This window comes from Neoarius graeffei, chromosome 28 (genome assembly GCF_027579695.1).
Source record: "Neoarius graeffei isolate fNeoGra1 chromosome 28, fNeoGra1.pri, whole genome shotgun sequence".
Taxonomy (NCBI): domain Eukaryota; kingdom Metazoa; phylum Chordata; class Actinopteri; order Siluriformes; family Ariidae; genus Neoarius; species Neoarius graeffei.
The window spans coordinates 30,575,461-30,600,460 of NC_083596.1; the positions used below are offsets into that span (position 1 = coordinate 30,575,461).

Here is a 25,000-nt window from a genome sequence, read left to right on the forward strand (position 1 = left end):
TAAAGCGATATTCTGTATTTGATCTCTCCTAACTTGACACCAGAAAGCCCTTGGTGGGTTCTAATAACTTCTATAAGTGGCTCGAGCACGAGTGCAAATAATAAAGGTGAGAAGGGACAGCCCTGACGAGTACCTCTACTCAAGGGGAAGATATCTGATACTGAACCATTTACCAAAACCTTCACAGTCAGAGACCTGTACAACACCTTGATCTACTCAATAAAACCAGAGCCCAAACCACACCTGTTCAGAACATCAAATAGATACTCCCACTCCAACCAATCAAATGCTTTTTCAGCATCCAGAGACGCAGCAAGAGCCTTGTTTTGTGTCATTTGTGAAAACTATATAACATTTAGAAGCTGTCGGACATTGGAGTGTGAATTCCTACCTTTGATGAATCCTGTCTGGTCCGGTCTCACTAAAATGGGTAGCACCTCTTCCAACCTTCTAGCCAGAAGCTTAGACAAAATTTTACAAAAAAATCCCAAGCAAGCTTTATTGGTCTGTAGGATGTACAAAGATCAGGAGGTTTATCTCTCATCTCATTATCTCTAGCCGCTTTATCCTGTTCTACAGGGTCACAGGCAAGCTGGAGCCCATCCCAGCTGACTACGGGCGAAAGGCAGGGTACACCCTGGACAAGTCACCAGGTCATCACAGGGCTGACACATAGACACAGACAACCATTCACACTCGCATTCACACCTATGGTCAATTTAGAGTCACCAGTTAACCTAACCTGCATGTCTTTGGACTGTGGGGGAAACCGGAGCACCCGGAGGAAACCCACGCGGACATGGGGAGAACATGCAAACTCCGCACAGAAAGGCCCTCGCCGGCCACGGGGCTCGAACCCGGACCTTCTTGCTGTGAGGCGACAGCGCTAACCACTACACCACCGTGCCGCCCACATCAGGAGGTTTATCTTTCTTTAAAATCAGAGATATATTGACAAGATTTAAAAGCTGATGGAAGTGTGTTCCTCCTAAATGATTCCATAAACATGTTAGTTAAGGGCGCCACTACAAACTTTGCCATCTTTTTATAAAATTCAGGCCCGAACCCGTCAGGGCCTGGTGCTTTCCCACTCTGTAGGGATTTAATGGCCTCTAAGACTTCCTGGGCTGTGATTGGCCTACACAGATCTTTTCTGCTTTCTTCAGATAGGAGGAGATTAATTTTGTCAAAAAAAAAAAAAACTTTTCCTTACAGTTGATGCATTTTGACACTCAGAGGAGTATAATTCTTGGTAGAACTCTCATTATTTTATTAATAATTTTGGTCTCAAAATGTTGTTCACCCTTCTTATCTCTTAGCGAGGGTATTGCATGGGATGCTGCCTTGCCCTGAGCTAGACGAGCAAGTAGCCAGCCGGGTTTATTCCCGGATTCAAATAGTTTGTGCCTGGCATAAAATATTGCTGATTCTGCTTTTTGAGTTAGCAGCTGATCCAAACCAAATCTGGCTGCTTCTAATTTCTTCAACACCGAAATGGAGGAAGACGCTTTAAAATCTCTTTGTAAGATAGCAATGTCTTGTTCAAGCTCCAACTGTTTTGCTAATATACTCTTCCTCTTCACAGTTGTGTAAGAGATTATGGACCCTCTGAGGAAGGCCTTGCCCGTTTCCCATGACATCCTGGTCTCAATCAGGGATCCGTTTTTACTGATAACATGTACTTAGCCATCAGAAGCAAAGTAATCAAGGTACCAGATGTTTCAAAGTATTTTGTGGACACATCCATCACGACTCAACAGAGTTTGAGTCATTTCATGTGATTTTATTGATGGTATCTGAAAAATGTCGCTTTTGAATGAACAAAAAAAAAAAAAAAAGTATGAATTTACATGTTATGGTGGGTCAAATTAAAAAGGATCATTTTGTACTCAAATTATTTTGTATACAATCAAGGAATGGTCACATAAAATCTATAGTGGTGATGGTGAAATTCTTACTGTTTGTTTTGCAGGTTATTTGAAGGTGCTACAACATCTGAGGCCAAAGTTGTGGACCAAAGACTGACTTCATATCCTCGTTGACACTTTGTTTTAGCTGCCTTACTCGGTCATTGCCCAAGTAAAAAACATAAATGTTTCACTTTAGGTTTAAAGTAAGTAAACTTCTTTGCAGTAACAACTGTTATTGAGAAAAAAAAATGTGTTTATGGGCACATTGTGATAGCAGAATTCTTTCTGTGGTGATCAAGTCCGTCAGTAAAGAATTCACCTAAATTTCTATAAGTCCGTGACAACCCAATTTTAGGGAAATAACGAAGGACTTGGTTTAAGTTATATAACTTCTGAATAGAGCTATGGGAGCTATGTTCACAGAGTATACAAAGTTTCAGGAATAAAATATTTCCCTGGTAATTACAAGGCAGATACTTGAAATGCAAGTCCGTGATACCTGCAAGTCCATGACACTTAACATTGTCATGTCTGGAAATTTGACTGTATTGAAGAATATTTCAGATATCATAAATCAAAATACTTCAAGAAAGGACTTGACCCATGATCTTTTACAGTTTGTAGCCTAATTTCAAATCTTTTATACACAAAAATAACTACAAATATTACAAACTACAACCTTAAAAATGACTGCTAAAAAACACATAAAACTTCAGTGAACGTGATTGAGATTGCGATACAAATAACATAAACCCAGCCCAGCACTCTGTTATATCTTGGATATTTCAGATTATATATTTAGAATATATGGACGTGTGTGATACTTATTGCTAAGGGTTAAAACGGTCACGGATTTACATTGTTACAGAATCACAGTGTGGAAGTTTAGCACCACTAAAAAATATGATTTCAAGCAAGTGAACACATTTAATATACACTGTAGAAATAGGAAGGCAATGACAGAGTATTGGCAAAGTATAACAAAGGATTTATACTGATGTATTTTTAGTCAAATATTGTAGAAAATGGAACATTAAACATCAGCAGAAAGTACCATGAGAGGATATGGCAGGATCCACAAAAACTGGAGTTATTGAGGGGAAAAAGACAGAAAATGAAAGTACAAAGAACGCAATGAAATAAATAAGAAGGAGGCTTCTATGATAGAGAAAAATAGGGTTAGGGTTGACTTTTGTACATACAATTAATTTGTAAGTCCGTGATGCACCTAAATTTGCATTCATTCAAATGGTTCTCCTACAAAAAACAAGTAGTTGTTGTACACTGAAACTAACATTTTGTTCATAATTACTTCCCAGATACATCAAAAGTCAAATCATTATTCCATAACTAACTTGAAATTTTGACCTCAGTGACCCTAAAATGGATCCCTGATTGTGACCAGGGTGATAAGGTAGAGGCTGAAACCTCAGGTGAACCATTTGTAGAAATAAAAAGTTCCCACTGATTTCCTAAATATATACAAAATGCAGGGTTCCTAAGAAGAGATGGATTTAAACACCAATGTCTAGATAAAGGGTCATAGTAAGGAGGCAGGAGTTCTACAGAGACTGATGAGTGGTCTTTCTCTTGTGGATTAATGATTCTCCATGCGTCAAATAGGCCAAGGACTGAGCAAAGCTCTATTGTTGCTTTTGCCATTTTTGAGAAAGGTTGGGCCTTCAGAGGGCTATAGTCCATCTCAGGAGCCAGACTGCAGTTAAGATCCCCTCCAAGTATTACATAAGGTGGGCATATTGAGGAAGTATCAGCCAGTAACTTAGAATAAAATGAACTGTCAAAAGTGCTGGGTGTATAAACACTTCCTAGGAGAATTTGCTCGCCATATAGAAACCTGGTAATTAAAATAAACCCTCCTTCTGTATCTCAGACAACTTTATCAAATATAAACCCAAGATGTTTGTGAATAAGTATTGCTACCCCTCTACTTTTTTGAGTTGAAAGAGGAGTAAGAAATTGGGCCTACCCAGTCACACTTTAATTTTAAAAGTTCAAGGTCTGTAAGGTGGTTCTCTTTTAACAGTGCCACTTGCACCTTATCTTTTTTTAAGCAAGGAAAGTATTTTGCATCTCTTAACAGCATGGTTAATTCCCTTGACATTTAGTGTTGTGATTTTTGTGTTACTCATTGAATTGCTAATTGATTAAAAAAAAAAGTGATCCAGATTAAATGGCTAGCTGACCCAGTATAGCGAATGTAGTGCAATACAATATTATCTGGCCCATGAACAAAGTGCTGGCATGAATATTTCCATCTTCTAATGATGAAAAAACAACTAGAACCTTCTCCATACTCCAACAACAATGTAAGCATGAAGAAAACATCAAAAAGTAAGAACTATGAATGTTCAAAACAAAAACAGAAAGCTACCCACTGGGTAGTGCAATAGGAGCACATGCTGGCAAAAGGAGTTTCCACTTCTGGAGCGAGAAAACATAACCCCTCCATATCCCACCCCCACCCCATAACGTTATTACCTGCCTGTTATCTGCATCTCTTTGTGTTTCGAACTTGTGCTCAGTGCTGTTTTGGTTCACAGTCAGTGTAGCTGGGAAGCACATTTTAAAGCGGATGACCTTTTTTATTTAATTTTTTTTTTTTTTTACCAAATTCTGAAAGTCCGCCATCTCTCTCAAACCGAAGCAGATAAGTCCTGATATATGAAGAGCCACTTGTCCTTCATATTCCAGATTAGGCATCGCCCTCATTGCTGCTACTATCCTCAGTTTATCCTCGGAGTTGTGAAGTTCGATAATCACCAGACGGGGACGTCCACTCCGGTGAGCCCGGTCAATTTTAATACAGTTTAACACCAGGGCTTGCTTCTAGGCCAAGCACAGTGGGCAGCCAAGTCTCAAAAGAAATGGACAGGGCATTTTCCTTCCATGCCTTCTTTAATATTGAGAACACTGATGTTATCCCACCTGCTCCGAGTCTCCAAATCATCCATGTTAGCAGCCATTATCTTTATTTTCTTCTCTGCTTTGGCAAGTCTCCCCTCCAGGCCAGTCACCACGTCCTCAACATCCGAGACACTCTGTTCTGCCTCGGTAATGCATTTCGACTGGCTTTCCAGTGTCGTGGATATTTTTTCCAAAGTCTCTGTGAACTTTCTCTTCAATTATGTCACTAAAATTTTGAGTCATCTCGCAAATCAGAGTCGCGGTGTTCCCCACCAGACAGGCCCCACCTCTTGTTGAGGGTGAAGCTGCAGTTTGGCTAGTATTAGCAGTTGTCATTCTTCGTGAGTTAATTTTCATCTGTTTCAACAATCGCTTGTTGTCGGAAGGGCACCTTTTCTTCTCGCCGTAGATTCTTACGCAACTTAATATAATAAGCCCAAATGATAATAACTTACATTAAATATGATTAAAGATGAGTGGGAGCTTTGTGCAAGCACGTCTTCTAGCCAGCCATCGTCACGTGGCTCCCCCCTGCCCCACACATGCTCAAGCTAGTTGTTTGGTTTTTATTATTATTATTATTATTATTATTAATATTATTATTATTAATCACCATCAATATCAAAAAGATAACCTGTGTACACAGGATAAATAACTTCTGAATACAAGTTAGTCTACTATTTTCTGCGTACAAGATGATAAGTTCATCTTCTGGGACTTTTTTTTTTTGCATTTTTGTATGTACCATGGAAAATGTTTTATGCCTTGCATTTCCTAATAATAACAGCAAATGTGCCAACCTGGGCTCTTTGATAGCTAAATATAAATATGATAGAATTATTATTATATAATAACCAAATTAGTATTTACTAAAGAGTGGTTTTGGGTCCTTATTGTACTTTGTATTCACATTCAATTCCAGCCTCTCTCAAGGCTTATTTGAGTCAATATTGGTGAACCTGCACATGAGCAACGTCCAAGATGATTGGCGAAAAGGCAGCACTGGGTATAATTGGCTCCTTCATGTGAAGACCCTCAAGAAGCAGCTCAAATGGCCCTTTTCCACTGTATGTACTGGCTCGACACGCCTCGCTTTTGGTATCAGTAGTTTGCTTTCCACTACAGCTGGTCATCATAGTGACGCTGCATGAAATTGCTATGTCGTCATCTTCAACACGACACAGACAGGAACATTTATTATTATCATCATCATCATCATCATCAATACTACTACTCACATGCAGGTTTGTGTGTGCACGTGAAACAGTGTTATATCAAGTTGAAGTTTTTTTTTTTTTTAAATTTAATAATTTAAAAGGCATTGAAAAGCGCCGTCCAAATTGTCAGGACATAATGGTATCGGCATAAAAAGTGCCATCAGTTTAAATGCGGCAAAAAGTGTCACGCTATTTATACTGAAATGGTGCAGTGCATTTCACATCACCACACAGGGCTTTCTGTAGGGAGAATGCGAGTTTTGCTGCAGGTAACTCATTTAAAATTAGACACACTCTACTGATAGGAGTTATGAGTAATGTAATATATAATGTTATGGGTTGACCAAGGTTTTGTAATAAATCAAAGATCACAGCATGGTATTGCTCAGACCAAAACAGGATCTTCTTACTAAAAGTTAGGGTCTCATGTGGCTTGCTTTAATATGCTTACTGACTACAGAGCTCAGAGGCAGCATGCACATACATGCATTAGTTTTACCAACAGCAAGTTGGGCAAAATATTAGTACAGGCTGGCTAATTTAAATGAGTTATTACAGCACAACTCTCCCTAAATAAAATATGCCAAGCAGGAACACGAACCTGCTTTCTTCAATTGAAAGCCCTGTACCTTCCCTGGTAATTCCATTACCAGTACGTTCTGAGAGTTTGGATGCTGCTTTTTACACTTTTTTTTGTTAACCACGCTAGAAATGTGATGAATTGTGGCAACTCCAGGTTGACATAACACCATTTCGTGTGCAAAAACACAAACAGGTGCGCAAGCGGTGAACACACAATCAGAAACAGATGGTCCCATCTCGCACAATGACGATGCAGTGATACAATTCTGGCAGACCAATCAGTAGTCCACAGTGTTTTCACATCACCTTTTGGTATCACCTCAGCTCACTTGGAACCTCAACAGAGGTGATATCAAAAATAGTACTGGGTACCATCCACAACATTAGTCTTATGAAAACCCAAAAAAGGTAAGTGGAGTCGAGTCTAGCTTAGCTGGTACCATGCAGTAGAAAAGGGTCATTAGTGACCTGTAGGGCATACCATCAGCCTCATGGCCATAGAGGAACGAATGATGGCTACAAGGTGTAGAATTGTGGATTTTGGGAGTGATGAAGCCACAGAGGACTTGAGCCAGTAGAGACTATAGCTGTCATTGAAGTGTCCAGCTGTAGTGGCAAGTCCAGTGGCAATTGTGCATACTACAACCTCTGCCAAGAGAGGAAAAACCTCAGCTGTGAAAAAACAGTGTGTACTGTCTTCACAGAAAGAAGTATGGCAAGACTATTTACAAATGCAGGCCTTGTAATTTGCCCCTGTATACACGTTAGTTTACAATATGGTGACCATGATCAAACAGTAAACAAAAACACATGAGGACTTGAGTGTCTACTGAACTTCAAAACATCATGCAATAATGGAAAATGGCGAGAAAACTCATTTGCGAATCCAAATGAATTAAATCAGAGAAGTTTACAAACCTTTCACGAAATGATCACTGCAAACTTGAGCGTTTTTCGACTCCGCTCCCTTCCATCGCAGCAAAAGGTTCGGGAAATAAATAATCTGTCGCTCTGGTGCAGGCCTCACGGCCCATCTGCATTTCTCTGCATCCTAATGAAGCAGTCATCATTGTTAGCGATGGATCAAATCAAATCAAGTTTATTTGTACAGCGCTTTTAACAATAAACATTGTCGCAAAGCAGCTTTACAGAATTTGAACGACTTAAAACATGAGCTAATTTTATCCCTAATCTATCCCTAATCTATGGATGGCCAACAAAGATGAACAAAGTAAACAATCCTGTTGCCATAGCCATACGATTCTTACAGTCTAAAAAGATCGCTTTTCTCAGTGAATAAAACCAAACAAAAGTCACATAAAGTGATCAGGTTTTTTTTTTTTTTTTTTACAGCCAAACGCTCATCATTCTGGCATCTTTAGGGTTGTTTACAACAAATTGGAAGCAATGTATCCACAAGTTTCACTAGCAAGGGTGTAGGTGACATCACAATTTGTACTCTGAGCACAATATTTGAACCTTAGAGAGTGTAAAGGCCTCTGCATGCTCTTGTGACAAGGCTTTCGCAGATAGCTTTTCGCAGACAGTTGTAATTTATCGTTTAGCGGGGAGTAATAGGCGTGCGCGATGTTATTCACTGCCACAACGCAAGGGGGAGCGAAGTCGCGAAATCGCTAGGAGTAGTTGGTGGGTGTGGTTAGTGGAGTGTTTATCCTCCGGTTACTTATAATGACTAGAACTGGAGTCGTATAGATGTACGTACTTCCTCACTTCCTCGATCAACCGCTCTTCGTGCTGCTCCATCTTCGCTCGTGTTTTTAAAAATGGCGGTCGTGAAAACAAAACAAACCAGGAAAGTAGGGAAGCGGAAGTGCGTGTACAGCGGATGTAGAGTGGACCAATCAGAGCCCTCTCGTCTGCAACGCTGTCTGCGAGGCTTCTGCGGTGGTCACAATTTTTGGGAGGTGCGCGCAGAGCGTCTGCGAAGGTGGGGGGGCTACGCAGACACTGTCTGCGAGGCTATCTGCGAGGACTGGGTTGTCAGCATAAATTGGCCTTAAGATGTCAGTGCCCAGGGACACTGTTTTTCTTTTAAAATAAAATCTGTACACAGTATACAGGTACAAATATGAACAAGTGAATATTCAAACTTTTATGGATATTATCTCTCAGTATAAAGGAGTTTATTCTGGGGTTTTGTTAGTCTTTAAAGCAACTGGATCCTAACAAATCCGCAGGCCCTGATAAGCTTGATCCTTTCTTTCTTAAGTCAGCTGTACACTTCATAGCAGAACCAATAATATATTTTTAATCTGACCTCATTGTCTCAAAATAATGAGATTCCTAATATATGAAAATCTACCTATATATTCCCTTTGCTAAAAGGAGGGGATCCCTCAGTAACTATAGACCGATTTCTAAACTGTGTGTAATTGAACAACTTTAAAAAAAAAAAAAATTGTATATACAAAGGGTATTCTATCATGATAATCTAGCTTTAGGAGAAAAAAACAGCACAATAACGGCAGATATTAAAAGTAGTGAATGACCATATTGAGGCACTGGATTGCAAAAAAAAAAAAGTGCACCTCTTTTTATTGATTTTTCCAAGGCTTTTGACACAGTTGGCCATGTTATATTTAAAGGTGAGAAAGCTATAAGTTGGTTTTCAAATTACTGATCAGCTAAAACCCAATGTGTTTATTTTGCTGGGTTTTTAAGTCATTTCTTCCTTTCTATATATATCAAAAGTTGTGCCTCAAGGTTCCACATTAGGACCACCACTAGTCTCATGTGATAATTTATCAAATGCTGCGCTCCATTTTTACACAGATGACACAGTTGTCTATTGCTCATCCCCTTCAGTTGTACAAACCCTTGAATTCCTGTAGTCTGCTTTTAATGTTGTTCAGTCCCATTTAATTCCACTTAAGTTGGTGTTAAATGCAGACAAAACCAAGTTTATGCTATTTTCAAATGGCATATACTCTTCCCAAGATCTCAACAACTCAAGGGATTGAAACTGAAATAGTTACAACATAAGTATTTGGGTAGTATTACTAAGCAAAATCTGTCATTTAAACCAAATATTGAAAACCTTGTCTCCAAGCTGAAACTTAAATTTCTTTTTTTTTTAGGGATAAAGCCTGTTTCTCCCACTAGGCAAGGAAACACTTGATTTTGGCTACTCCCCCCCCTTTCTTATATCACTGTATTATGGTGATCTGCTCTTTATGAATGCATCTGACCTGCACCTGATTAGACTGGATATTGTATATCATTGTGCCTTACATTTTGTTACAGGATGCAGAAACTGTGTACACCACTGCTCTCTGTATGCTGCAGCTAACTGGCCATCTCTGTATGTCCACAGACTCTCACACTGACCAGCTTTTATATATAAATTACTCTTTGGGCTGGTTCCTTCTTATCTGTATATGTGCATGTGTAAAAACTAAAATCAATACGGCCTGTGCTCTCATGATATCTTACAACTGTTTATTCCTAGCGTCAGAACTGAACTAGGTGAAAAAGCTTTCAAATACACTGCTCCTCTCTCCTGGAATAATTTACAGAAGGAACTGAAATTGACAGCGTTGGTCACTATGGGACAATTTAAGTCAGTTTTAAAGGATCTAGAAAATAGCACTATTGGTCAATGTGATTGCTCCTAAATGTGTTCTGGCATTGATTCAGAAGTTGCAAATGTTCTATCTGTGAGTTGCTATTGCACAGAAACCAGATATTTATAGTATGTTTATAATGGCTGTATGTGTGTGTTTGTATTGCTTGTATTTTACTGTTATAAACAATGATTGCCACTTTCTTGGTCAGGCTACTCTTAAGAGAGATTTTTTTTTAAATCCTTTTGTATACTCCTGACATTCTTACTTATAAACTGCTATAAATGAAATACATTCATATAATTTTAGATGTATCAAACTATTTCTTAGTTATCAGCCTTTAGTGTATGTTAGTTAATATTATTCAACTGTTTAAACATACATCATGATTTTATTTTTCTACCTATCCGAAATTATTGTAATTCTAATGATCGATTTACATGTTATTTGTTTGCTTTTATTTTTGTTTTATTTTGTTAAGGTGCACTTAATTTGGAGCCAAGCTCTATTGTGCTAACCCTTTCCATGTTAGTTTTATATACTGTATATGCTATGGATGTTATGTTAAAAAAAAAAAAACACTAAGTTTTTTACTTGGTTAAATAAAGGAGGATGATTACTGACGAGCACTTGGGGCATCTCCAAGAGCAGAAATGGAATTTATATTACAATTTACTTTAAAGATGTAAACATTTGTGTGGGGATATTTTTTTTTGCGTTGTAGGCCATAATTATCAAAATTAAAGTAGAAAAATGCTTGAAAAACATTTTAGTTTACATGTAATGAGTTCAGAATATTTATTGCATAGAAACTAGATATTACAGTATGTTTGTAATGGCTGTATGTGTTTGTACTGCTTGTATTTTACCATAACAACAAATGGTTGCTGCTTTCTTGGTCAGGTCACTCTTGAAAGAGGGATTTTAATCATCTTTTTCAACTATTGCCCCTAGTAGACCAAGTAAAAACAGAAATTCTCATGAACAACTGCAAATTCTTAAAGACCTGAGTGTCTATCACACTGGTCTACAGCCAAAATGCTTCCGAAATAAATATAGTCAAACTTTAATAATTCTGGGTCGCGGAGAACAAAAATGAAACTTAAAATTGTTAATTGGCTATAGTTTTCAAGATTGGCTCTAGGAATAACTCTATGATTGGGTTTGGATAGTACTTACTTTTTTGGCAAAACAATGAAGGATGCAATCTGAAACCGGCATTGCATCATACATGATATGTTATTCCTAGAAGTCCCCGATGATGTAATCATAAGTCAACTTACAATCACTCTGCTGAACAAATTGCCCAGCTCAAAAAATAAAAACCCCACAGTGCTATGCACTCAAGATTAAGTCTTTGATTTATCTGTTTAGACAAAGTCAGCAGGGATCCCTCATAATTATATGAACAATGCAGATAACTTCTGCTATGTTTGTGGTGAAGTGACTTTTGCATCACAAAAGTACAGTATAACTGCTGTAATCAAGAAAACCTACCACCTTTATATTTTGGTTACAAAATTGGAGATCAGGACAAGAGTTGGACCCCACACACATACTGTAACACCTGTGCAAAAATTCTTTGCCAGTGGTTGAACAGGAAAAGGAAATCCATGCCTTGTACAGGGCCAATGACTTGGAGAGAACCCACTGATCATATCAATAATTTTCCCCAGTTGGGAAAGGTTTGTCAAAGAAGAAAAAGTGGACTATAGAGTATCCAAACATTCCATTAGCTATACGCCCAGCACCCCAGAAAAGCATGCCTGTTCTTAATGCACCATAATCATTCTCACTTGAGTCAGAAAAAGAAGAAGTGTGTGAAACTTCTGGTTTCACTTCTGAACAATCAATGTCACATGATCCAGATGTTCTCCCATCCTCCTCCTCTGAACCACACCTGACAACACAATATGAACTGAATGACCTTGTCAGGGATTTGGAACTATCCAAGAGTAAGGCAGAGCTTCAGATTACAACAATGGAATCTCCTGGTAGGTGATGTTAGTGTTTTCAAGTTCTGCGACTGTCAAAATGATCTTGTCCCATTCTCCTCATGGAAGGTGATCCATGGAAGCTTGACAAGAGATGCTCCGTTTCATGAATACAAGAGACAAGCTGCCAAAAAGCTCTGGAGTAGACACTGAATAAGGACTAAACCTATTCAGTACTTATACATAATTTTTTTTTTGCCATTTGGTTCATAATACATTTTTATATAAACTTTTTGCTGATTTTCTAGTGTTACATAAAGAGAACAGGTGAAATATGTAAACCAACCAGAAAACACATGAGATCTAGGTTTACAATTTATACTTAAAAGGTTACTATCTACACAATGTACATAAGTATAAAATGTAAAATCTTAAATATCTTGGAGGCTGTAGCCAATCAGCTGTTTTGTCATATTTGAATTCAATACACCAAATTTCATAACAAACAGCCAATTATTTCATCTCTGAAGCAGACAACTTCTGAAAAATTGTTGACCAGTGTCATATGAGCCATTAAATCACTACTGTGGAGTGTGATATGACAAATAAATTCAATGTTGATTTAGCTTATGTTTTCATCCCTGAATAACAGCACGTCAGTGGACAAAGGTTTGGCTGCGAGTTGTGGTTCTCTCTATATGCAAATCACATGCAAAAGATGTTATTCAAGTCTTGACTTCTTTATTTTTGCTCAACCCCATGACATGCTATTTCATAAAAAAGTTTATCTTCCATGACAAGCTAATAATAATTCCTACCAATACTGCTGACACATTGTATACTAGTGCATCTCAAACAATTAGAAAATTGTGGAAAAAGTTTGATATTTTCCATCAGTTACTTAAAGTGAAAATGTAATATATTCTAAACTCATTACATGTAAACTAAAAATGTTTCAAGCATTTTTATATTTTAATTTTAATAATTATGGTCTATAGCGGGCGGCACGGTGGTGTAGTGCTGTCGCCTCACAGCAAGAGGGTCCGGGTTCGAGCCCCGTGGCCGACGAGGGCTTTTCTGTGTGGAGTTTGCATGTTCTCCCCATGTCCGCGTGGGTTTCCTCCGGGTGCTCCGGTTTCCCCCACAGTCCAAAGACATGCAGGTTAGGTTAACTGGTGACTCTAAATTGACCATAGGTGTGAATGAGAGTGTGAATGGTTGTCTGTGTCTATGTGTCAGCCCTGTGATGACCTGGCGACTTGTCCAGGGTGTACCCCACCTTTCGCCCGTAGTCAGCTGGGATAGGCTCCAGCTTGCCTGCGACCCTGTAGAACAGGATAAAGCGGCTACAGATAATGAGATGAGACGAGATGGTCTATAGCGCAACTCATTAAATAAAACACCTCAAAATATGAGAATATTTCATTTAGAGTTTGAGTAAAACAGTATAAATAATGTGCATCTCTCGGTCTAGTTCAGTACATGCAACCACAATCTTGGCGAAGACTGCTGACTTGACAGTTGCCCAGAAGACGATCATCGACAGCCTTCACAAGGAGGTCATTGCTGAAAAGGCTGGCTGGAAAAGGTGCACAAGTAACAGGGATGACCGCAGACTTGAGAGGATTATTAAGTCGATTCAAGAACTTAGGAGAGCTTCACAAGGAGTGAACTGAAGCTGGTATCAGTGCATCAAGAGGCACCATGCACAGATGTCTTCAGGAAAGGCACTACAACTGTCACATTCCTAATATCAAGCCACTCCTGAACCAAACACATCATCAGAAGTGTCTTACCTGAGCTAAGGAGAGAAAGAACTGGACTATTGCTCAAAATGGTCCAAAGTCCTTTTTTCAGATGAAAGTAAATTTTGCATTTCATTTGGAAATCAAGGTCCTAGAGTCTGGAGGAAGAGTGGGGAGGCACAGAATCCAAGGTGTTAGAAGCCCACTGTGAAGTTTCTGCAGTCTGTGATGATTTGGGGTACCATGTCATTTGCTGGTGCTGGTCCACTGTTTATCAAGCTCACGTCAACGCAACAGTCTACCAGGAAATTTTAGAGCACTTCCATCTGCTCACAAGCTTTATGGAGATGCCAATTTCCTTTTCCAGCAGGACTTAGCACCTGCCCACATTGCCAAAACTACTACCAGATGGTTTGCTGACCATGATATTACTGTGCTTGATTGACCAGCCAACTCGCCTGACCTGAACCCCATAGAGAATCTATGGGGTACTGTCAACAGGAAGATGAGAAACACCCGACCCAAAAATACAGACGGTCTGAAGGCCACTATCAAAGCAACCTGGGCTTCAAAAGCACCTCAGCAGTACCACAGGCTGATCGCCACCATGCCACAGGACAGTGATGCAGTAATTCATAGTAAAGGAGCCCCAACAAAGTACTGAGTGTATAAATTAACATACTTTTCAGAAGTTGGATATTTCTGTATTGTAAAGCCTGATTGGTTTTCAATTGATCAATTGATCTGATCTTAGGAAATATTCTAATAATTTGAGATACTGGATTTCTGATTTTCATAAGCTAAAAGCCATAATCATTAAAATTAAAACAAGAAAAGGCTTGAAATATTTTGCTTTGTGTGTAATGAATAAGTTTACCTTTTTGAATTACACTATGAAAAAAATAACTTGATATTCTAATTGTTTGAAATGCATTGGTATCTGCTTGCACAATTATGTGGCCTACTTTACCCCACCTTTGGCTCAAGCTTAGATAACCCTCTGTGTATTCATAAGTTTTGTTACTGTGCACTTTCCATAAAAGAGCTTTGAGCTTTAAGCACATGGGCAATGGAAGGTTAACTAGATATTGTACTTTTAATTTATTTAAATTTACTTTTAATTTATAAAATAAGACCCTACATTGTGCATTATATTTCATTCAACTAATTATAGCTATTTTAGAATATTTTACTGTTATGAACCTGATGATTTTGATATGACAATCAGTTATCCTGTAGAGTTTTATCTTCCTTTTCAGTACTTACTTTAGTTTTGGTTCACGACCCTCACTGGTGTACTGCCAGCAAATAAGGCCAATAAGATCATGAACTCGAGCATTTGCCATTGTCACCACCATCATAGGATGCAACTTCTCCTGGGTAGACTGCATTGAGAGGTAGACGTCTATTTTCTTGGTTGCAGTTGTACCTACATGGCCCTATACAGGAAAAGGCACAATAATTAAAAAAATAATAATAATGACCGTTACTATACACAAAGTCATACCGAATTCCAGTTAAGCAAAAAAAAAAAAAGAAAGAAAATTTGATCACAGATGTGCAAGATTTTAAAACCATGCAGTGCTGAAGTCAGACAGAAATTTATTTCTGCATATTTTTTCCTTTTCTCGTTTACAGCCCAAGTTTCCAAAAAAGTTGGGACACTGTGTAAAATATAAAACATATACATTTTTTTTGTTGTTTGAAAATATGCACACATTTTGAATCTGATGCCAGCAATACATTTCAAAAAAGTTGGAACAGGGGCACGTTTACCACCGTGTTACATAACCTTTTCTTTTAAAAACACGACACTGTAAATGTTTGGAACACAAGTCGCTCCAAAACCTGTATATATTGTTTAGCATTAATTGTGCCTCCCAGGTACCCATGCCATGAAGATCATAGTATTGCTTTTCGGCTTTATCCCTTGTGCACAGAGATTTCTCCGGATTCTCTGAATCATATGTACTGTAGATGATATGATCCCCAAAATCTTTACAGTTGTATGTTGAGGAATGTTGTTCTTAAATTGTTGCACTATGTGTCACAGTCTTTCACAGAGCGTTGAACCCCTCCAATCATCTTTACTTCTCTGGGTTGCTATTTTTTATACACTGATTATGTTACTGACCTATTGCCAATTAAGCGAATTGGTTGTGAGCTGTTCCACCAGGTGGGTTTTATTTTTTGTTTTTTTAAATAAACAACCTTTCCAGTCTTTTTCTGCCCTTGTCCCAACATTTTTTTAAATCTGTTGCTGGCATTAAATTCCAAGTGAGCATACATTTTTCAAAAAACACCACAATTTTTCAGTTTTTGAAATTGATATGTTGTCATTGTACTATTTTCAATGAAATCCAGGGTTTTCATGGTTTGCAAAATCATTGCATTTTTTTATTTACATTTTACACAGCATCCTAACTTTTTGGAAACAGGGTTATACATATAATGCTGCAAACAATATATTAGCATTTCTGTAATATAAGAAAAATAATTCAGTTCAAATCCAGATTGATGTGCCAAGTCTCTCATTGCCTACACAAGCTTAGCATCAATAAAACAATGGGGGGCAGGCAATTTTGGGTACATCCTATCCTGAGAAGTGGGTGAGGACACAGGGAGGTTCACTGCTTGGTTCAGGAGTTGCTGAGACTGATAACAAGCTTCACCCCACCGCAAAGTAGACTATAAACCATGCACTGTACACCTACCATTTTCATTGCTGAGCCCCTGTCCTATTTCCCCCCCCAGACATTACCAATAAATTCATAATTATCATTTTTGTTGCCCTTGTCAAACAGCCCTGAATTTTCAGACACAAAATGAATGAGCAGCAGTGTGATGGCGTTTCCACAACCTATGCCTTGATTGGTTAAATGCATTCATTCAATATTAGAAAAATCAAACCTGTTGCAAAAAAAAAAAAAAAAAATATATATATATATATATATATATATATATATATATATATATACACACACACACACATTATTTATATATATATATATATATATATATATATATACACACACACACACACACACACACACACACACACATATATATAAAAAATGTGTGTGTATATATATATATATATATATATATATATATATATATATATATATATATATATATATATACACACACACACACACACACACACATATATACACATACATACATACATACATACATACACACACACACACATAAAGTAGAATAAAAAGTCTCTGTCAGCCAACAACCAGTCTGTCCAAAAGGATCCAGAGGATACCACAGGTCCCAGCAGTGTAGATATAAATAATGTAGAATAGAAACATTTCACTCTAACACCCAACTTTTGAACATCATTAAACATTACACTGTTGGGACTCGTGGTAGACAGACTGGTTGTTGGCTGACAGAGACTTTTTACTCTACTTTATACATAATTAATCCACTCATCGTCGCCGTGGAATCGCTATCGATCCAACCATGTCGTCAAATTATCCACTTTTTAGAAAGCTAGAAAATATGTGGGCTAAACTTGCTAGACATCAACACCATCTACGGTTCTTGCAAGACTGTATTTCTAGGAACATTGTTCCTTCAGGACTTTTAATGCGCTGCAACCTTAATTTGATTTGCCACGATGAGCGCTTAAAGCAATTTTGTGAACAGCAGATTTTTCAGTCATCCAGCATTATTCTCCGTGAGGTTTGGGGCGCGGTCAAGATAGAAGTTTCAAGACTACAGAGCCTACTGCAAGACACGCGAAAAGAAGCTTTTCAGAGCATCGACCACAACACAGCACTCAGTATTTGGCATGGGATTCGTATCGAGATTCAGAAGTTACAGGAAGATCTGAGGAATAAGGAGAAAACCAAATTGGCTAAAGCTATTTCATTTAAACATACAACTCCAGTTTTGGATGAGGGTGGAAGGTTATGTGGAACTGGCTGTGGAACGAAGAGAAAGGCTGAGACCAAGGAAAAGGCATAGATCAAAGAAGCGAGCAGGGGGGGTTCTATTATGCAGACTCAGCACAGGAGAGGAGCACTACTCTCGAGTCAGGGTCGGAAGACAAATTGGATTTGGAAGCAATTAACTTGAGTGAGAAGCCGCTGACAGAAGAACAAGCGAAGTTGTTACGAAAGGGTCCAGCATTCTGCCTTACTCCGAAGGATGTTAACTGGCTCAAGGTCCAGGAGGACTGGGACAACTTTGAAAGGAGGATGAGGTTGAAAGTGTTCTTCCACAATAAAGAAAAGGAAAGTGCAGACCCTGAGGATGTTCACACTAAGGAGTTCCCAGTTCCCAAGAAGAGCATGTGGAATCCACCTACCTCCAGTCATCCTGAGCTGGAACTCTTCCTCGCTAAAGTCAAGGAAGGTATATTTAATCCTAAGAACTTTAGAAAGCCTAAGGACAATCTGTCTAAGGGAGAGCGATTAGCGCTAAAGGAACTCAAATTGGATAACCATAGAATTATTCGGATACAAGATAAAGGTTCTAGGTTCGTAATGCTTAATAAGTCTGAATATTCTAGTAAGATGCTGGGACAATTACAGAATCCCCTTCATTATAAGGAGCTTAATTCCAATCCTACGGATCTACATTTAAGGAAGGTTAAAGAATGGGGGAGAAATGGCTCGGTGAAGGCCAGATCAGTCTTGATATAGTTCAGTGGGTTATAGACATCAAGGCCAAACTAGGTGTGGCCTTCGGTAATGTTAAAACCCATAAACCGGATAACCCACTACGTCTTATTACTTCATGCTGTGGCACGGCAATAGCGAGACTATCTTCCTTTACCAAGTTCCATTTGAAGCCTCTTGCCCGAGGGCTACCATCATTTAAGGATACTACTGATTTGCTTAACAAAATTGAAAATATCAATAAGGTGGGTCCTTTTCCCTCAGACACCCTACTAGTATCATGGGATGTAATTTCTATGTTCCCCAATATAGACAATACATTAGGTTTAACTGCGGTTAAGAAAGCCCTCGATTCTAGAACAGTCCTGCAGCCCTCTACAGAATGCCTCTTGGAAGCAGTAGAAATTTGCCTTTTACGCAATAACTCACAATTTGGCCAGTTTAATTTTTTGCAATGCATGGGTACTGCTATGGGCCCCAAGAACGCCTGCAACCCCGATTCCAAAAAAGTTGGGACAAAGTACAAATTGCAAATAAAAACGGAATGCAATGATGTGGAAGTTTCAAAATTCCATATTTTATTCAGAATAGAACATAGATGACATATCAAATGTTTAAACTGAGAAAATGTATCATTTAAAGAGAAAAATTTGGTGATTTTAAATTTCATGACAACACCACATCTCAAAAAAGTTGGGACAAGGCCATGTTTACCACTGTGAGACATCCCCTTTTCTCTTTACAGCAGTCTGTAAACGTCTGGGGACTGAGGAGACAAGTTGCTCAAGTTTAGGGATAGGAATGTTAACCCATTCTTGTCTAATGTAGGATTCTAGTTGCTCAACTGTCTTAGGTCTTTTTTGTCATGTCTTCCGTTTTATGATGCGCTAAATGTTTTCTATGGGTGAAAGATCTGGACTGCAGACTGGCCAGTTCAGTACCCGGACCCTCCTTCTACACAGCCATGATGCTGTAATTGATGCAGTATGTGGTTTGGCATTGTCATGTTGGAAGATGCAAGGTCTTCCCTGAAAGAGACGTCGTCTGGATGGGAGCATATGTTGCTCTAGAACCTGGATATACCTTTCAGCATTGATGGTGTCTTTCCAGATGTGTAAGCTGCCCATGCCACATGCACTAATGCAACCCCATACCATCAGAGATGCAGGCTTCTGAACTGTGCTGATAACAACTTGGGTCCTCCTTCTCCTCTTTAGTCCGAATGACACGGCATCCCTTATTTCCATAAAGAACTTCAAATTTTGATTCATCTGACCACAGAACAGTTTTCCACTTTGCCACAGTCCATTTTAAATGAGCCTTGGCCCAGAGAAGACGTCTGCGCTTCTGGATCATGTTTAGATACGGCTTCTTCTTTGAACTATAGAGTTTTAGCTGCCAACGGCGGATGGCACGGTGAATTGTGTTCACAGATAATGTTCTCTGGAAATATTCCTGAGCCCATTTTGTGATTTCCAATACAAAAGCATGCCTGTATGTGATGCAGTGATGTCTAAGGGCCCCAAGATCACGGGCACCCAGTAGTGATCCTCTTCCCATCTTTACTTCTGAGAGCCGCTGCCACTCCAAGATGCTTTTTTTATACCCAGTCATGTTAATGACCTATTGCCAATTGACCTAATGAGTTGCAATTTGGTCCTCCAGCTGTTCCTTTTTTGTACCTTTAACTTTTCCAGCCTCTTATTGCCCCTGTCCCAACTTTTTTGAGATGTGTTGCTGTCATGAAATTTCAAATGAGCCAATATTTGGCATGACATTTCAAGATGTCTCACTTTCGACATTTGATATGTTGTCTATGTTCTACTGTGAATACAATATCAGTTTTTGAGATTTGCAAATTAATGCATTCCGTTTTTATTTACAATTTGTACTTTGTCCCAACTTTTTTGGAATCGGGGTTGTAGCTATGGGTGAGATCGATAACCTAGCTAAAAATGGTTATGCGATCAAACCCTTGCTTTGGCTGCGCTAAAGAGATGACATAGTCAACATCTGGGTGCACGGTCAGGATAAATTACATGAATTTATGGAATATGTTAACGGGTTGTACCCTACCATCAAATTCGAATTGTTTTTTTCTGAGCAAAAGCTCAATGTATTAGACCTGACCCTGCACCTAGTTGATGGTTTCGTTCAGACAGATGTCTATTCGAAACCTACCAATAGTCACCTCTATCTTCCCCCCACTAGTCGTCACCCTGAGCATTGCAAGCGCGCCATCCCCTATAGCGTTGCGTTGCTGTTGGGAGTCTCAAATGCAACTGTTCTAATGAGGGCTTTCTTAATCACAGAAATTCGGAATACAAGTAGTATTTAGTAGATCAAGGCTATGACCCTAACCTGGTCTCTGGTAAATTTGGTCAAGTAGCTTCTCTCCTTAGGAGTGAGTTACTTATATATATATATATATATATATATATATATATATATATATATATATATATATATAAAATGTAGAATAGAAACATTTCACTCTGACACCCAACTTTTGAACATTATTAAAAATGTATTCTCGACAAACGTTTCGGCCTTCTAAAAAAACTACATAGTGCTATGGGCGTGGTCTTATATATACAAAATTGTGAATTCTATACACTTCAAAATAAAAGACAAAGACAAAAATAAACTATTAATTACAAATTTAATAATTAAATATTATTAAAAAGAATGTGATCACATTCTTTTCAATAATATTTAATTATTAAATTTGTAATTAATCGTTTATTTGTCTTTGTCTTTTATTTTGAAGTGTATAGAATTCACAATTTTGTATATATAAGACCACGCCCATAGCACTATGTAGTTTTTTTAGAAGGCCGAAACGTTTGTCGAGAATACATTTTTAATAATGTTCAAAAGTTGGGTGTCAGAGTGAAATGTTTCTATTCTACATTTTATATATATATATATATATATATATATATATATATATATACACATACATATATATATACACACACACACACACACATATATATATATATATATATTAGTGCTGTCAAGCGATTAAAATATTTAATCACGATTAATGTCGCGACTGTCATAGTTAACTCACGATTAATCGCAATTTAATCGCACATTTTTGTCACATGAAAAACCATTGTAATTCTCCTATCAGCATAAAAAAGTGAATGGGCTTGCTTTGTACCAATGTTTTTTTTTTTAATTGCAGAGCATAACACGTCTTGTCACAGCCACTGCAAAGTCGGGCTGGAGCCGCCGATGGGAAAACGAAACCTAAGCCGAGCACTGTGGCTCTTCGTCCCGAGGCGCGGGGCTAGCGTGCCCTGCCCGCGCTGGTTCTTTGGGGGGAGGGCAGAGGACTCTGGCTGTGCGTGGCGTGGCATTACAGTCTAGCTGCTATCGTTTTTCTAAGCAAAGTCTCTGTTCCAAGTTCCTGGCAGTTTCAAAAGCTTATGAAAAACCTACATCATGTCACAGAGCGTTAATCTCGCGATAAAAAAATTATCGCCGTTAAAATTGAGTCAAGTTAACGCGATAGTAATGCGACATTTTTGACAGCACTAATATATATACATACACACACACACACACATATATATATATATATATATATATATATACATACACACACACACACACAAAATATATATATATATATATATATATATATATATATATATATATATATATATATACACACACACACACACAAAATATATTATATATATATATATATATATATATATATATATATATATATATACACACACACACACACGACGCTTTTTCACACATCAACATTCATCTTTGAATGTCTTAATTTACCGGACAGTCATTCAGGAAAAAAAGATATATATTGTCAATGAAAAAGGCAAAATGACAGCACTGCATGTGTAAAGACCTTAAAGGGTACCGGTACAGCATTTAAACATGATCGATAGTACAAGCCCTAATTATAATAATGCACACAAGTGCAGCCACCTAATTAGTTATCACAAGCTTAAGGGCCCGTTTACACGAGGACGCTGTCGGGTAAAAACGACTAAATATTTTATCAGAAGTGCCTTTCGTTTACACGGGGACGGCGTTTCCGAGGCTGAAAAACGGATAAAATTGAAAACGCCTTCCAAAGTGGATAAGTTAAAAACGGCCCCCGTTGCATATCCGTCTAAACTACCCAATACGCGAAACTCTGCTCGGATCTGCTCACGTCGGGTACGCGTTTACGTCATACATATGTCATATACTGCACATGCCAGCCCGGGAAGTAAGAAAGTAAGTAAAAAAGTAAGAGCATGTCTGATTACATCGATCCAACGGACCTTCAAGCTGCTCTGTGTTTTAATGCAGTAGATGTGTTTTCCTGCTCACCCGCCCGGCTGGAGCTCCTCAGTTTGGTGTCACCAAGTTACACACACACGCACGCGCGCGCCGCCTATTCAAGCCGCTCGTGAAACCATAAACCTGAGACTGAAAACAAAACTTGCAGCCGAACAGGTTTATTTTGCTGAGATGGACACTGCCTTTTCTCTTCTTCACCGAAACAAGAGTGAGTGTTACTTAATAAAGGCAGATTAAAAGAGTTTCGGTTTGCTCCTGCTCCTCCCTCGAGCACTACAGTACCTCAGCAGGACCAGTGTTCTGTAAAGTTATCCTAGCAAGTTCTCATACAGACCGTTTTATTATTTAAAACAAGTCATTACAAATTATTTGACTCGGCCAAAGACTCGACCAATACGCACAAAACATAAAAATCGGCAAATGCGTGAAATTCTCACCGATTTTCTATCAGCCCAGCTGATCGGTGGGACAAAACTACTGTTAAATTTTCCTACCCTCCTGGATTTCGCGCATGTGTAGTAGGCTTGGTAGGATAACTTGACAGAACAGCGGCGCAGATGTGCAGATCAGACAAGACGGAAGATGTTGCACATGCGTGCAGACATAGCGGAGACATTTATGCGTCACCGTATAGACGCAGATTTCCTCCTTGAAAACGGTCGTGTAGACGCGGAAAAAAGTGAGAACGAAAACGGACTTTTGCGTTTTTGTTTTATACCGTCCCCGTGTAAAGTGGGCCTGAGAAATGGTCCTATAAACAACTTTACCAATATAAAAGATTACTAAAAGTCCAAAAGCACATCAAATTTTATTGCACATGGGCAACCAATATGGCGTCCAGAATGTGACGTCAAGTTGATTTGCATAGCCCTTTTTACAACACAAGCAGCTTTACAGAAAATTTAAGACTTTAAACACGAGCTAATTTTATCCCCAACTTATTCCCAATGAGCAAGCCTGTGGCAACAGTGGCAAGGAAAATCTCCCTCAGACAACATGAGGAAGAAACCTTGAGAGGAACCAGACTCAAAAGGGACCCCATCCTCATTTGGGTGATAACAGACAGCATGATTATAAATAACTCGCTACTATAAATGTGTTAAGTTATAGTCAGTCACAAGACAGTTACACAGTCACAAAGTATAACTGTGAAACAAGGAAAATCATTATAGTTTTAAAATGAAGTCTGTTTTGTTGAAGTTACAAACTTTTCACTGATGGAAACTTCAGTGCCAAACTGTTCATGACAACTACAGTCCTAAAAAGTTAGCAAGTCAACTGTAGTCCTCAGACATAACTGCATTACTGTAAGTGTCCAAAGCCATCGTCCAAGTGTGACTTTCGACTGTCCATATGGGGCTATCCTCCACAGGAGTGATAAGATGAGACTCCAGCCAGACGTAGGGCATCAGGATGGATCAGGCGAGTCCAAGGAGCAGAAGAGGTCAGCATCACTGGTGTCTCAGGATCGACATGCAACTCAGAGAGGGACAGAGGGAAGAGACATGGGGGAAGGGGGGACAGGTTGTTAGGTATCCCCAATGTCACCTAAAGGATAAGAACAGGATATATTTTTCACTGAGTGCAAGCTCCGGCAAGACTAACTATGGACCTCACAGCTGGACCTCACAACTGCCTTTGACACCGTACATCATGAGATACTCAAGTCCTCAAAAAAAATCTCCCAGCCTTAGTTGCCCAATGGGCAAGCAGCACCCAAAACATACTTGCTCAAAAAACAATTCCACTTGCCCAGAGCTTTATTTTATTTTGGAGAAGACAGAAATGCAGTTGATTTTTTTTTATATAGGTGAAGCAGCATAATTATCATAAACCCACAAAACCATAACACCAATATATGCGCACACATTCAGAAAAAAAAAGTCCTAGTAGTATAGAGTATAATAATAATGCTGTAGCTTTGTTTGTTATCAAAGGAACACAGTCCTGTGCAAAATTTCACCATGGAACCAGAATGCATAAATGAACCTACAGTTCGAGAGAGTTCTACACAAACACACTGAACTTTACAACAGCTGTACGTATGTGAAATGGAAATAAATTGACTAAGGCAAGAAAAAACTATTTTGGATAAAATTGTTATTGCCCGTTACACACTTATTAACCTGTGTGACTC

The 25,000-nt window shown here is 38.6% G+C and overlaps 1 protein-coding gene across 7 annotated transcripts in view; it reads right to left on the reverse strand.

The window, feature by feature from the left end:
* mapkap1 (MAPK associated protein 1) overlaps positions 1 to 25,000 on the reverse strand; it is a 527,166-nt gene that overhangs the window by 399,382 nt on the left and 102,784 nt on the right. For all 7 annotated transcript variants that reach the window (XM_060912998.1, XM_060913001.1, XM_060913002.1 and 4 more), the window contains one exon: positions 15,164 to 15,336. In XM_060912998.1, the coding sequence (XP_060768981.1) occupies positions 15,164 to 15,336 (173 nt within the window). The remainder of the gene's footprint in view (positions 1 to 15,163; positions 15,337 to 25,000) is intronic.